Here is a 16,553-nt window from a genome sequence, read left to right as displayed (position 1 = left end):
TTCAGTGGGTGCTACTGATACAGGAACCAGTGTCTTCATTACCTCTTTTCTACGCCAATCATATTCACACATGGGTCCATATTTGATGTGTCTGCATGAAAAGCATGCTTCCATGTACAGGCCTGTGCATGTTTTATGTTTTCAACGAATGCTTCTTTTGTAGGTTCCAATGAAGCCGATACTGGCAGGGTTTTGTTGGACTTGCCAATTTTGGCTGCCCATAGTCTTTGTCGCATTCGGACATGTCGTTTGAAGTTGGCTGGCCATAAAAGGCTGATACAAACCTTGTTGATTCAATTATTATAATGTTATTGATGTCAGCTGTTATATCACCCAAGGAGTTTAAGAGATAACCAGCTTGCAACATCTCGATCACCTTTGATTTGTCAATGCCATAGTAGCCTGCCACAGTGTCACACCCAGAATCAGCATGGAACGCCAGTAAATCTCACGCAATACCATAATGCTTCTGTGCCGTGTCTGTTGTATGTCAATAACAACTCTTTCTCTCACAGGAGATCCCATAATCAAACATATAGGTATTTCTAACACCACATAATAGCGATTTAGAAGATATTATATTTTTGTAGGGAATACTTATGTATCTATTATATTACATAAGATAATGACATATTTATATCAGTTTGTCAAGAAAATTTGATTTTAAGCTTATCTGAATCAAAGGCTCTTCATGGGCGTAAATATAATACAAATAAAAATACATTTTTGAAATACAATAAACCGCATTCTGTAAATATTTACTATACAGAAATATACATCAAACACCTAAAAATATTTAGATAGACGTATAATACATATAATTATGATGTTACAATTCAATGTCATGAATTTGATGATGTATCGACTCACTGGGGACGTGGCTGTCCGATTTCAGAATGTGTAACTAGGTGTAACTAAAAACAAACAACAACTGATATCATACATTTGCTCAGAGCTATGCAACGATTCATACTTCCATCAGCTCTGTATAAACACTCATACGTTGACTGTTACTGGCGAAGAAGATGTTCCAACTCAAATACACAAGGAAATTGTTATTGATCGAGTTGATTTGAAAACTAAGCATGAAGAAGCAGATATGATATTGATTCAACAAATAACTGACGCTTTTCACAAAGAACACACTAGTGTTGCAAGACTATCAGATGACACATATGTGTTTGTACTGTTGGTATACTATTATGTGATGTTAGAACTACTTGTGATTATGGGATCTTCTGTGAAAGAAAGAGTTGTTATTGATATACAACAGACACATTACAGAAGCATTATGGAATTGCGCGAGATTCACTGGCGGTCCATGCTGACTCTGGGTGTGACACTGTGGCAGGCTACTATGGCATTGACAAATCAAATGTGATCAAGATGGTGCAAGCTGGTTATCTCTTAAAATCCTTGGGTGATATAACAACTGACATCAATGGCATTACAATAATTGAATCAACAAGGTTTGTATCAGCTTCTTATGGCCAATCAACTTCAAACGGCATGTCTGTAACGCGACAAATGCTATGGGCAGCCAAAGTTGGCAAGTCCAACAAAACCCTGCCAGTTCTGGCTTCATTGGCACCTACAAAAGAAGCATTTATTAAAAACATAAAACATGCACATTTACAGGCCTGTACATGGAATCATGCTCTTCATGCAGACACATCAAATATGGACCCATGTGTGAATATGGTTGACGTAGGAAAGAGGCAAAGAAGACACTAGTTCCCGTATAAGTAGCACCCACTGTAGCTTTGACACCATCCGGAAGTACTGAAGATAATAAAATGCTGATGCTCGAGTGACAACCCATGTTTAACAAAATGGTGCATCAGGCTCGACTTCCATGTACAATGTTTTGTACATTTCGACAGGACAATGAGGATCAATGCAACAATGAACAAAGAACGTGCGTTAGGCAGTTAAGAGAAACGAACTTCACATAATTATTCTGGCATTTTCATTTAAATGCGCATTTTAACATGGCTTTATGAATACAAACACGATTTTTGATTTTACATTTACTTTTACTTAATAAGCCATATTATACAACGTATTCTTTGTAAAATAGGCAAATATAAATTAAAACATGTATTTAGAATGTTCTTGATGATTGACTTTATATATAATAACAGACCAATGAAATAAGACCAATATTCAGCATTGTTTCCAACTTCTTTCAAGTTTAGCGGCCATCTTGGAAGCTATTTTGGATCAGCTAAATAGTCAAATGATTAAAGTTGTTATTTCATTTAAATAGTTATTACATATTGCAACACTAATATCAATTAATATGATCACCAATTTCATTTGTTAATACAATACGCCAAAAAGGCAATTGTGGCGGCCATTTTAGCCGCCATTTTGGATTCCTAGATGGCATCTTAGATAGACTAAATCAATAGATAAAGATACATAAATATGTTTGAAACATTTAAAATACAATCAGTCAGCAAATAGCAATTTGTAAGTTATTTTTTACACCACTGATATATTTTTTTCTGATTTTGGCGGCCATCTTGGACGCCATCTTGAATTTCTCAAAATGCTCAATGATGCCAGCTGGGCATCATTCAGATTCTTCAATAACAACATACTCCCTAACAGAATACCATCACACATTTACTATACAATCCAATGCCAGGTCATTTTTAGGATTGACAGGACTACAAAGTCTTTTTTGGTTGAAAAATGACGGGGCGTCGTGAAATGCTGCACTGACAACCAGACTTTGCCTAGAATAATCTTCTATAAAACTGAAGTTTGGTCATGTTAACATGACGTTTTGTTTTCAAATATCTTAACATTGCCAAATCAAGAAAAAAAAAAACATGCCCTGGTCGGGAAGGTCGGGAATCGAACCCGTGCCGCCGCGGCAATAAAACATTTTCTACGTCGTAAACTAATTAATACACCACTTAAATAAGGCTATTTACCTCCGGTACACCGTTACAAACGCTTTTCCTTTTTGAATGGAAAACAGTAGTAAAAGCAACTTGTTCTTATGTTTTCCATAACATTTAATATGTCAATTAATACGTGTCAAAGCCTTCTTAAGAAATATAGCAATGATTTTCTTTCTTTTTTTTTTTTTGTTGTACAATCTGGAGGTCAGTGCCTTTAATTAATATATAGTAAATAGGTGCTGGATTTACATTTTGGTCTTGGACTGTCTATGAATGACCTTTTTTTAATCATATATAACATCATTTTAAACCAAACAATTGTGCCAAATGCCTATGTATGTTGCTTGAACTCAGCTTAACATTTAAAATTCTTCCGCAAAACTTCAGATGAATGCGGTCTAATTCTTTAGATTTGACTGCACCCCACACTTCGAAAGAATAATTTTAAATCGATGAAACAAGTGTCAAACAGTTGACAACATACACTAGCTTTAAAGCCAACGTGTTTCATATTTCCTGTGGCAATAACCTGTTACACTTTTCTCATATTTGTTTTTGTACTGTTGGGATAGGGACTCCATGTTGAACCTTTCTCTAGAGACGCAGACAGTCGTTTCTAACTACATTTAACATTATTTGATTGAATCAATGATGGGTACTTCGTGTATTTTTCCCCTGGAACTCCAGTGAAATGTACCTAACATTTCGGCTACCATTGTTCCAACGAGTAAAAAACTATATGGTAAACGAGATGATGTTAAATAAGTATTAGAAATAAGTATTGTAAATTTTCCTCATTTAGATGAGGATGTACCTTGTTTAGTATCTTATGGGATACATTTTTCTCAATTAAAACGATTTGGAAGAGCTTGTGGTAGTCATATTGAAAACATCAATTGAATGAACGTTATCAAATAGAACCTTTTGAATTGATATATCGGCTGACAAATACCGACAATGCATCGACAATATTCTTATGCGGAAGATATGACAAGAGAAAACGGATAATTCAAATGGATTGTATTTTGTCGCACTTGAAATCTTAGATTCAATGCGAAGAGCAAGCACAATATGAGTTAGAATAAAACTCGTGGTTATAGCTATGTTCATTCCCTTTAGAATGTTCAACGGAAATTTATTTCAGGATCTAACTGTTTGTGAAGTTTTAGCTTCGAAACAGTAAATAAAAGCTGTAAAAAAGATCATTTGGAAGCATAGAATGCAGTGAAGCACACTGATAGCAGACTTGATTTGATCGAGTCTGCTCATGAGAGGCAATGATATGTGCAACACCTCTCACGCCCCGTATCATCAGCTTAAGCGGAACTCTATTACATAGATATTGAATGGACACCATGATCCCAAAAGACCGGAGATACTGAATCCCAGTACGGGGAGACGACAGTCACACTGCACTTAAAGATGGCTAAAAATATGGGGAAAAAAAGATGTTTTCATCTGTAAAATCCTGCACCAGAAAAGTTATTTAGCTTTGATTATTATGATTGCTTCATAGATAGTTTGTATTTTTAACAGGCATCTTTTCTGTAAACGCTTATATACAATGTCCATCTGTTCCCATGTATATTGTTTATTGTTCTATGTCTTAACACTTTCGGAAAACGCTTAGTATCAAAGCAGTTATGCAGGTTTTATTCAGCCTTTTGCAAAGGAGTTTGATAAAACGTTTCATGTCCCAGACCGATTATTGACAGCAATCGCTATACCTATCGACTGAATTGGAAGGCTTGGAATGGAAGTCTAGACCCATCCCCATCCTGGTAAGTCAGAATGACATATAGGTTCCACGTAGATGTAAAGGCAGTAACGTATTTGTCAAAATGTTAGCACTAAAATGATAATTCACAATATGATGTCCGATGATAAATAAACTGAACGTATTCCTGAAGACCAGATTATATGTGCCTGATATTTGCAGTGTTAGATACAAGATACCCGTCGATTTGTTATTGATGCGTCCCTGAATTCCGGAATTTCATTCAATGTTATGACTTGTGATAGCCACGTGTAATTCCATTTATCAAACAGTAGGAAATACTTTCATTTGACAAAGAAATTAAACGGTTAAAAAGTCCCTTTGGATTGTGCATCCTAATGATAGGGAGTACTTTGTCAATAATTACTTTTATCACATCCTCTGGCTTCCGGTCGTTATCCCAGATCTTAGCTGTTATTTCAGGATTGCTAGCACTCACCAGAAATACTGCCGTGAATTCCTGTTCGAATATCTCTCTAAAAGCAATCATTTGTTCCAGTTCGTCGTTCGGTAAAGCTGAGATTTGCTTTACCATAGGACACCTAAATAATACATTGCGACCGTCTTGTATAAGTAGGTTTAGTCGTTTTACCAGCTTTACCCTTTCATTTTCAAATATTTTATATTGTAGCATATTCTTGGAAGGAATCATGTAACTTCGCAAATATTTCCAGTTTATACACATCCTCAGCTGTTCAAGAAGTTGTAGTAAAATTTCGTTAAATGTGTCTTTTGTTACGTCTTTGATTTCAGTATTTTCAAACGTCCAGAATAGTAAATTCTTTAATACATAGGAAGTGATGTTTTCACATATTGGCTTCAATTCTTGTTTCCCTATAATTCTCAGAGCAGCAAATAGTTTGATCTGGATGTCATTGAACGAGTGTACAAGCGCCTGTTCTGCTAATGTTAAAGAAATTCTCCATTGTAGTTCTTCGTCCGCACTTCCCTTGCATCCTGCAGGTACAACTAAAACGTCTAATTTCTTCACCTTCTCGATCAAGTCTTTGTCCGGCCAGCTATGTTTTCTTTCTCGTTTACACCAGTCATCTACCACTGAAGGGTATTCGCACTTGAATGTAAGTACACAGTCCAATGATATGAATAATTCGGGTAGCATTGGCATCTCCAGTTTTAATGTCCTTGCAGGTCCGGTAACGTCGTCAAAAACTGACTGTTGCTTAATCCATCCCATTCTATCATGACGAAGGACTAGGGTTGTTGGCATATCATTTCTGAGGTATTGATAGCCGTTCCTTTCCACAAGAGCCTCTGCAAGATTTATTACGAACTCAATATTGTTTCTTGACGCATAAATGCGATTATCGGACGTAAGCAATCGCAGTTTGGAATATCCGCTCGGAACATTTTCGAAATCAAGGTAAAATGTAACAATCATTTTGTCCGAAAGTAAAGGAGTATGAAGATTGTCTGTACACTTCACGTTCCTTTGGATAAACAAAACATCTGCATCACTGTCACCTGAAACACACATACCTTCTCCGCGACTTCCGGCGATGATTGCATCTACATCTTCACGTGTTCTCCGTCTTATTAGCTCTGTACTACAATTTGAAATGATTTCATACAGCTGAACTCTTTTCTCAGAAAATTTCTTTGCATATCCAAGCTTTTCTAACGCATCAAAATTAAAGTTTTTATTTGATGAAGACACTTCCTGAGCGTAACTGTCCATCTTAGTTGCCATTGTTTTAGACTCTGCAAGAATTTAAATACTAATATATGTTGCCTAGCGCACCAGTAAAAATATCATAATTTTCTAGTTTTACGAATTGATTCTGCTGGATGTTCTCAAATAACGTAGTAGCTTTCCTGCCTGATTCTCTTTTGTTGGTAGCTTGATATCATGGACAATACATATTTCTGCTCACGTTTATCACAATATAGGTGAGACAGCGTAAGAAATTTAAAGATCAAGTATCATGTTCTGTCGTATGATAAAATAGGTTAATTTACAAGTGTGAGAAGCTTTCAAATTAAAATTTCTTTCTAAACACACACATGTCAACAAATTTACTATTCACAAAGGTTCACGTCAACTTGCTGGATGTCCTACTTTTTCTAAGGCCGTCTGTTTTATTGGTTGGATTTCCTCACTATATTCTGAAATTAAATAAAGAGTGTTTTAAATAAGTTATACTGATAAGGAAAACAAATCTTTTGATCCTAATATCAGTTAAAAAGTAAATTTCCCATGTCCCTGTAAAGAGTTGTAATTTAACAATTGAAACATACAAATACAAATATCTTTATTTTACTCAGGTCAAGGTATTGACAACATGAGGCAAATAAATTTTAACAAACATCCAGTTGTATTTATAGGCTTATTCTAGTTAATTTCTATACCTGCGAATGCTTATAATGTCAAATTTAGTCACGTCACCTATTGACGAGTCTTACCTCAGATTAGTATATATATTCATCTGAATATGACTAGACACAGTTGCTGCTTATTTACAGAAAAAAAACTTTTACACAGGCAGGTCTTTGAACTGTCGGTGGTTCTATCCAGGTGCTCGGTCATGCACAAAAGATTAATTGGTCTTTGTCTCCACCAAAAGATGCAAAGTCGACACTTAAACTAAACGGAAAATTCAACAAAACGAAACAAACCATAACTTGCTTTGTAATTACTTGCCACTAAATAACTGTCACAATAATCCAAGAAGATTTAAATTCTTCATAAATAATATTTTATATTCTGTCTGAATCAGCAATATGGCGTGCAATACGTGTCAGATACTACACCCAATAAGTGTCTTATATATGTATGCGCATGTAAGTATACATATGTCATACTCGTACTGTATAAACACACTGTTTGGACTGCTTTTATCTTATCAGTGTGCTAAACAACCGTCGATATATACATATCGCCGTGAAAATATTCAATTAATGCGCATGAAACTTTTGAGGTAATATCTTATTTTAGAACCCACATTACCGACCAGCCATTATTTCGATATACAAGACAATGTCATTTGGTTTCTTTTTATATTTCAAAATGTATCAAATAAGCACAAATGGCCCTTAAAATCATATGACCGGGGCGTAAATTTACATATGTCTAAAATAATATTGTAAAACAACAGTGAATAAAAGAGTTACGAAACTAGAATAACGTATACCTGTTAAAATTAAATACACCAAAAACGAAACTACATTCCATGATTAAACAGAACCTAAAATATCCATCGATCATCGGCTTACAGAACCAACGGATATACAAGGATTTTACAAATTCGCTATGTTGTAATTGTTGCTTGTTCATTGTTGTTTTTAATAAACTTATTTTTGGAGACGCAATTAATCCTTGTCGTAGCTTTCTTGTCAGTCTGACGCGGGACCTAACAAATACAACATCTGTGACAAAATGGCACAATTATATCTTATGTTAGATAGTAGAGTGTATAATTGTTATTCCTACGAGTGTCTATGCAGTACATATCCTTAGGAGACTGGGCACATTTTTATGCAATCTCGCCAGGCATGACGTCACTCGACCTTCTGGTATTTCCCGAAATAAAGAAAATGAAAGTAGACAGGATAGGTCACATTTGCATGGATCGATAGTGAGGGGCCACGTGCAGGGGTCACTTGTCTAAATGTATGCGCGTGTTGTCTATCCTATTCATCATTATACGTGTAAAACTTTAAATTACATTTCTACTTCCGGTATATGCTGTGTTCGATTTGATGTCAACGTTATTCCACAGAGATATATTTGAGGGGTACAAAATTATTTATAGTGGGTTACTGACCGTGCTAACGCAGCCGAGGAATCACCGTATTTTTGTTGTTGACGTAACGGAACTCGAAGTTCTCTATACGTGTGAAACTGCACCACTGTAAATGCGACACAAGAGTGCTGTAGTTCTTTGTAGCCATGGTACAGCGTATAACTCAAGATCTGGTATTGCGTGTCTGTGAGACAGCGCCTTGTCACTTTTCCTCAAGAGCAATTAAGGAAGTCTTCTGACCTACAAGTTCTACCACTAAGGGATTTAAAGGTAAATCAATTTACATCAACAGAGCCATTTATTCTCTCACCGGTGACTTTACAGTAAATACAAAAGCAGTTAAAAATTGTGCCATTACTCGTGATATATATTGTATATGCAACATACCTTTATTATAGATAATTGTCCTCGTTTCATTTCAGAATATTTTATATTTATCTGAAAGTCAAATACGTGATATTAATACCAAACGTGTGCGAATCCATAGTGAGATAAATTTGCGTTATATTCAGTATATATTCGCCAGTATCGGGTTTTCTTTTCTGTCACAATGTAAACCTGGATCACTTTACACTCCCTTGTCGCCTTGGATGAATGAAAGAAAGAATGATATATTCAAGGTTTAACCCTATCTATAATGAACTTGTCCATCCTTTAATTTGGACAGTACCATTAACTGTTAAAAGGGGTGCTTACCAAAAGATACTGACTGAATGGCGAATAATGCAGAATCAGTTGTGTCCAGCATGATAAGGGTGAACAATTTATTAGTCTAGGGCGAATTGTAATCGTGTGGATTTTTCACTATATTTCGAAGATATGTATTTATGGTTGCTTATATGACATCTATAAAGAATTCCATTGGTAGCATGTTTTCGGTCATCAGTTTGGCGACCATCTTAAATTTCAAAATGGCTGCCATACTTCCATAAATATACTGTTCAGCCTAGCCCCCAAATAAATCAGGTTTTTATTTACTAAGACACAAATCATATTTCTAAATAGTAAAGTCTTATATTTATAATACTTATATGAAGTTTTTGGTAAGTATTGACTTTTTATACATGAAAAAATGTAATTTTCAAATGCAAATAAGGTAGAAACACATCTTTCTTTATACAGCCAATTCTTAACTGGTAATTAAAATGCGGTCATTTGTTAAAAGAAACAGCATCAGGGGACATATTCATTCAGATACATGCTTAAGACATTGATCATTAACATAGTTTCAAATTATTAAACGACAATGGATTTATTAATCATGAGTGACAGGGTGTAACAAAAGCCTCTGCTGCAATAAAGTACATGTTGTAAACATAACTATGAAGATGAAATAAGAGAAGTTTAATATCTGATCTTTCCTTTTATTTAAACATCATCAGTTACAGTTGAAAATTCTTAACAAGCGGCTTTTCCAAAAGTTAACATGGAAAGCCAGTTATAAATAACATATATCAGTATCATAAATTAGGATTTCATAGTAGAATATGATATTAGTATATTTAGTAGTTTTAAATAACATTAAAATATACTGGTTAGTAAGATATGACTTTATAGATTTGTCTGCAGCTTTACACAACCAAAATAAATATTTTGTTCATTTCGGTATTGTGCAAATATGTAATAATATATTTGCCACATATTTTCAGCTGCGTATAACTTCATAATATTATTTTGCTTCGCTCTACCCAAATATATTGATGAAGTTTGCAATAAACAAATTCATACCCTTTGTAATTCATATATATACAGTTCTTTGGATATCTCTCAGACAGACAATGATTACACAAAAATGCTTTATTACAACCTCTCCACAATACACAAATACTCTTGTGTTGCATAAATGTTATGCCTCGTGTTATTGACCAAAATAGAATATCTTAAACAGTATACAGTATGCTGTTAATATTGGACTATATGAAAGTTAGATTTTATGACTGTACGTAAAATTCTGTTGATGTTATTTTCTGTCATGGATATTATTAGAATAAAATGATACAGCAAACCTCACTTATAAGGAACTCGGATATAAGGAACACTCGGTTATAAGGAACAGTTTTCAATTCCCCGATCTAATTCCTTCTTTATTCAATGTAAAAATCCTCGGTTATAGGGAACTCGGTTATAAGGAACACTCGGTTATAAGGAACACTTTTTCCAGTCCCAAAGTATGAAATTCAGTGGAAAACCCCTTGGTTATAGCGAATAGACATAAAGAATAAAAATATTGAAAATCGAAAATAAACAGGAGAATCGCTAATGAGTGATATCGGCACTTTCCCGCGTTTTCATGCACTTGAATAAAAACAAATGATTTCATGTCTATGATCTTTAGTTTGTTAATTCAAGGATAAAGTAAAAAGAAAATATATAATATCATCATTAACATTTGTCAAATACTACACGATAGTAGACTTGGGATTATAATGTTGGTCATTATTAGTCTAGTTTCGTCATGATGGAAATATCCTAATAAATGTGCTAATTACGTGTGATTAACAATGGCAAACAGTTCAGTTTACATAATTTCCAATTGTAAAAATTAAAGCAGGTGCTAAAATAGACAATAGCAAAATTATAGGTATAATTTGCACTTTAATCCGTATGTAAGACGCCGTTGTCTAGTGTCTGCAAAATAGAAAATTGAACATTTATTTTATAATACTTTTGATGCCTATTCACATAACATGCAGTAGAGCAAGGTAAGGGGCGTAAGTGCAACATATCTTATAGTCATAATGTAGCGCTCTCTGAAAAAGAAGATAGAAATAACTGACAAAAAAAAATCAAAAAAAAAAAAACAAAAACTACGGTCATTCTTACCGACGTACATTTTGGCTTAGTTTAGGTTTAAAGGCCGTGTTTCAACACTTTTTCGGTCACATACATGCATGCAGTTTACCTAACCATCTCTCCAGAAAAGGACCGGTACTAGACTCGCAACTTTCTCACGTACAGATTTATGATCGGCCCGGAATGTGAACACATAGCCCTTTTCAAACGTCAGTCAAATAGTGTTCGCTATACAAATTGTGTTCGTTATACAAACCTCGGTTACAAGGAACTTGTTCGCTATACGGATATAAGGAACCTCGGTTATAAGGAACAAATTTTAGAGGTTCCAAGCTGTTCCTTATAAGCGAAGTTTACTGTACTTAGTTCCTAATTTTGAACAGACCATTCGTCATATTCTAGCATTTGGACAAATAAAATATAATTATTTTACTTTAGTTAACCTACAGAAATAATAAAAGAGTTGCTGTATTGCAATTTTAGTCATTTACATACTGTTTTATCCACATTTATAATCCATAAAATGATACATAAAGCACATAAATGGCGGCTTTTATTTTTCAAGATCAAGAAATGATACCTCATTCAAAGGGTCTTTGATAATTGATATTGATCTAATATGTGGCAAATGATAATTTCGAATTTTTTTTTTTAATTTTACAAAATGTTGTATTGAAATGTTTCTTTAATGCTAAATAAGATATACTGAAAGTTTTACAACAGTCACAAACGCAATCAGAAGTGACTTAAACACTTTGGTGTCAAAAATGGCTGAAATAAACAATCAAATCCATTTTTGACGATATCTTCAAAAGTGTGAAGGTATTGTGAAAATTTAAGAAGTTCCCATTACCACTCTTGAAGTTCTTTAAAATGTGTAACTCAATGGAGTGGTTTTGTAATGGTGTGGTTTTATATCTAAAATTTAGAAATAAAGGAAAAACATTGTTACAGGCAAAAGTGACTCAAACAGTAAGTGTAGGCAGTAAGTGTGGCAAACATTATGCTTCACATAGTAAGCAGTATACACTTGAATAACATTTTCTGTGCCCAACAAAGTAGTCAGAAACAGTCTAGAAAAATGTGTAGTAACACATTCATTTTTCTTGTACATAGTTTCAAGAGTTTCAAGAGTTTATTTTATAAACAACCAGATGGTCATAAGACCAATGAGGCACAATTTACATAATAATATGGCGTACGATTGGTACATGTACATGAAGTGTTCAATGTAGTTACAGAGTTGTAATACTATTTCCCATACATATGATCATTATTGAACTGCAAGCTTCACTGCATGATTTTAACGCTTTAACAATACCATATACCGGTAGTTTATAATATGTAATTCTATAAATCAGTTTTGAAGTGAAGTTTGTATATTTTGATATTCAGCTTATGTAAGGATTAGCAACAGCCGTATTTGTACATCGTATCTAAAGTGTAAGATAATATGAAAAGTACAAACGTATAAAATATGTTTTATCTCCATTGTTCTCTGATGTATCACTTCCGATATAGTGAGGTTCTCATAAACACATGCTTATGAATCTCAATATTGTATAACTGCATTGTGTATTCACTTTTGAATTGTCATTTTTTATACTGAAATCATATGTAGCTGTTTATGCACTTAAATTTAAATTTACTCTGTTTATGCTAGAGTGTTCCTAAATTATCATCTATTTTTAATGACAAATGTAATGAACAACACGCAGCTAAAGTTTTAAGACTGATATTTAATATGTGACGGCAGAGTCTGTATACGAAAGCGCCCTACTAATCTGTCTATTGTGAAAGTGAACGAAATCATCAGAATTAACATTGCAGAAATATTTTCATCACGTTCATCACCGTCATCGTCACATAAACAATATGTTGTTTTTATAATTCAAATTAACCAATTTGTTTCCTCTTTTGAGCAGCCCAAATTTAGTTATTATTTCTGACTTTATTTCTCTCATTATTCGATCCTTGTCTCTTTGCTTTTTCAAAACAAGAGATAGAACTTCAGAATGAAAGTAACGTTGTGGACAGTTTTTAATATATATATATGCTTAAAAGATATATCTTTTTGAAAGTTTGAAATCCTGTAATGCATGTCGTTATTATAAATTATGTGTACCAAATGTAACATGTTTCATTTTACGCAGAATATACAACACATGGCTTGCTTCTTTGTTTAACTGACAGAAAAGTTGAATCATGTTAGAATACTTGTTTGCGAGTCCCTACCCAATTATGATATACGCTGCTGTGGTTTGCGGTGTAGGGAGACTGCGTTTTTTAGCGTTGCTTTCCCTGTCGAATATTTATCCTTGCCTTTTCCACTTTACCCAACACCTGCACCCTTTTATCAACCCTTTACCCATTTTTGTATTACAATGTACTTGCTGTTGAATTTTTTTTTGAAGTAACCCGTATGCTATATCTTTCCATTACAGTTTCTTGTTGCTGTGAGTCTACTTTGCGATGCACGGCTGTATGGCTGTGTTCATAGTTGTCTATGCTTCCTGGAAATCTACAGTTAAAAACTCTTACTTTTAATTTTTATTTGCAAATTCATAATTATTTTCTGACTATGTTTATTTTGTTTATTTGTTTACGAGTCCCTATCTATTTTCTGACATTGTCTGCTTCGATACATATAAAAAAACACATTCCAAATACGCAGACTACACAGAAAGCAACCCTTTAGCGGTGTGTGTAAGGATGCGCATACAATTGACATGTATTACCTGTATACCTTAGTGGAGAACGTCCGTTTCAAGTGCTTTGGGTCGTTGGTTCACTCCCTGACTATGTCACGCCAAAGACTTGAAAAAGTGTACTAGTAGCTTCCTCGCTTGGCGCTCAGGATTAAGAGGATAGTTCCAGGCCTGATCAGCCCGGTGTTAGTTTTATGTGTCTTGGTGAGATATTCCAGTGATGTATCATTATGAAGTTGGGCAATGTGCTCATTTCGTTGTTAATATGACTGAAAAGATACCATCGGAAAGATTAAGTCATTCAACAGTATACCAAACCTCAATCTTAACCTCTCCAAAGTTCTAAAGTTACAGGAAGTATCAATTATTATTCCTTACATATGTAATGGTAACAGAATATATGGTACGCAAACACAAATATACTCTTGTAAATTGATAAATAGGCAAGCCTCAAGAACTATAAACGCATGTGCATGGTGCGTTTGTAGAACAGCATTAAGGGAAACACAATTTAGGGTCCGAAGCAAACCGATATCAGAAATGAACTTTAAGAGATGACTATAACGGGTGTCCGGTAAGACACAAAGATGAATGCGTAACGTCCAAACATTCAATGCGTCTCAAGAGTCACCGCATGTTTTACAAAAAAGTGTTAGAACTTTAAAGTCGGGATCCATGCTGTTCGCTTTCAAAGCCTATTGCAATTACAGAAACCGTTAGCGAACAGCATGGATCCTGACCAGACTGTGTGGATGCGCAGGCTGGTCTGGATCCATGCTAGTCGCAAATGCACTTTGTTGGTTTTCTCATGGTGCAGCTCATATATCATATGGCGACTTTCCAGCTTTTCGTAGTAGAGGAAGACCTCTCCGGTAATTATTTCATCACTAGTGGGTAGAACCACCTACATCCCGTAAGCAAGCTGAATGGTTTGTTCACATGGAGAATTCTACGCCCAAAGCGAGGCCTGAACCAACATCAGCTAGGGGCACAGTGACCTTAACCACTCGGCCACGAATGCACCATATTAGTGTTTAAATGATTGTCATTTACACAAAGTGCATAGTAAAAGATCAATGACAACACAAATACTAGTAAATGACACCCCTATGGAGATCATATATCAGTTTATCATTTTTCATTATGTAGATCACTTATGAAAACGTGTATGTAAACATGTGAAGGGTATTATATAAATGTTTATTTTTTATATAAGTTAAACAGTTTGTTAACGTTTGGAACTGATAGGGATTGTGAAGTTTCCACTTTTCTCTATTTTGTAATCATAATGAGTTGGTGTAATTCAGCAGAAACATGTATACATGCAGGTTTACTTGTTCAAACAGCGAATTCGTCTAGCATAAAATATATCATCTAGCGTCTATACAATTATATCTATATCATCAGTAGCAAACTGGTAGACTATGTCCTGGTGTATATACAGTTATGAAATTGACACACTGCCGTTTGCTCTAAGGTAGGCTCTACATGGTGTCGGTGCTTCTGAGTTGATTGTACGTGATGCAATCTCAGTTTATATCACATTTTTTATGAAAATACTACCTTGTACATTAGTAGCAGTGGTACAAAGTCACATGTCTGAAAGTCAGATTTTATTTGCAGTCTTTTGTAGAGGATATATCAGCTCATCATGTCTACGGTTTACATGTATGCTATCTTGTGGGCTGTTTTGTCCAATTTGAGGGACAAAGCTGATAGTTACGTTCTCCCTATAGTTTTTGCTTTAAACTTGTTTTGGGTTTCTGAAGAAGGAAATAGTTTAGCTCAGAAACTTAATATTTCATTTAACGATATCATAGTCAGTTTTAATGAAATTCCAGTAAAAATGCATCGTTATATATATGTCTGTTTGGCCCCAGTAAACTAGTTTAAACTCACCAGTGGTGTTTCTGCCACTGACCGTTCCAAGGCTGTGCCCTAATGTGTTCCTTCTTCATGTATGATATATGTATGTTTCTCACTTCTTTGTTATTAATGCGATCGTTTGTGTTGCTGTGTACATGCGCTCAGTTACCGTGTGCGTGTATATAGTACACACACACATATTGCCATGTGGAGTGCTGTATGGGTGGCTGCGTTCTTTGAATGTGGCTGTTGTCCTTGTGTTTTAAACTCGTAAGTTTAAATCTTAGGCTATTGAAATCGAACTATTTAATGAAACATGCCATAATCTACAAATCTATAGTCTAATAGATAGCAATAGAAATATCACAACTTTGATACAGACACTTATTTCAGTACATATAATTTAGAATTTAACAACTCTAAAACAATTTGTAATATAAAATGTTTACCTCACTGAGCACTTTCTACATACAATGGTATGCTCAAATTTCCAACTTAATTTTACATTTCACTGATATGTTGTGTTACTTTTTCTTATCCTTATTACTACAGGGTTACATTTAAAGATATCCAATGGGCATTTTTTACTGATATATTTTATCTTTAGATATTAACTTCAAATGTATAAGTTCCTAATCAATTGTATTCAGCTTTACTAAATATATAAATGAGCCGCACCATGAGATAACCAACATAGTGCGTTTGCGACAAGCATGGATCTAGACCAGCCTGC

General features: G+C 34.5%; 1 protein-coding gene across 3 annotated transcripts; it reads right to left on the bottom strand.

Annotated features, from left to right (window-relative positions):
- Nucleotides 1-2,058: 2,058 nt before the first annotated feature.
- LOC123534322 (uncharacterized) lies at nt 2,059-9,386 on the bottom strand. 3 transcript variants are annotated; one of them, XM_045316521.2, is made up of 2 exons: nt 8,841-9,386; nt 2,059-6,816 (listed from the first exon to the last, which is right to left on the bottom strand). In XM_045316521.2, the coding sequence occupies exon 2, from the start codon at nt 6,398-6,400 to the stop codon at nt 4,922-4,924; it is 1,479 nt and encodes a 492-aa protein (XP_045172456.2). In that variant the 5' UTR covers nt 6,401-6,816; nt 8,841-9,386; the 3' UTR covers nt 2,059-4,921. The 3 variants fall into 3 exon arrangements, with proteins under 3 accessions (XP_045172456.2, XP_045172459.2, XP_045172457.2); XM_045316524.2 differs by lacking the exon at nt 8,841-9,386 and adding an exon at nt 8,475-8,676; XM_045316522.2 differs by lacking the exon at nt 8,841-9,386 and adding an exon at nt 7,842-8,417.
- Between the last annotated feature and the right edge of the window lie 7,167 nt (nt 9,387-16,553).

This window comes from Mercenaria mercenaria, chromosome 12 (assembly GCF_021730395.1).
Source record: "Mercenaria mercenaria strain notata chromosome 12, MADL_Memer_1, whole genome shotgun sequence".
Taxonomy (NCBI): domain Eukaryota; kingdom Metazoa; phylum Mollusca; class Bivalvia; order Venerida; family Veneridae; genus Mercenaria; species Mercenaria mercenaria.
Note: the sequence above shows the minus strand (reverse complement) of the source record. Positions and strands in the feature narration are given on the sequence as shown.

Coding starts and splice junctions, on each gene's coding strand:
- LOC123534322 (XM_045316521.2), bottom strand. CDS start 6,400: ATGGCAACTAAGATGGACAGTTACGCTCAGGAAGTGTCTTCATCAAAT.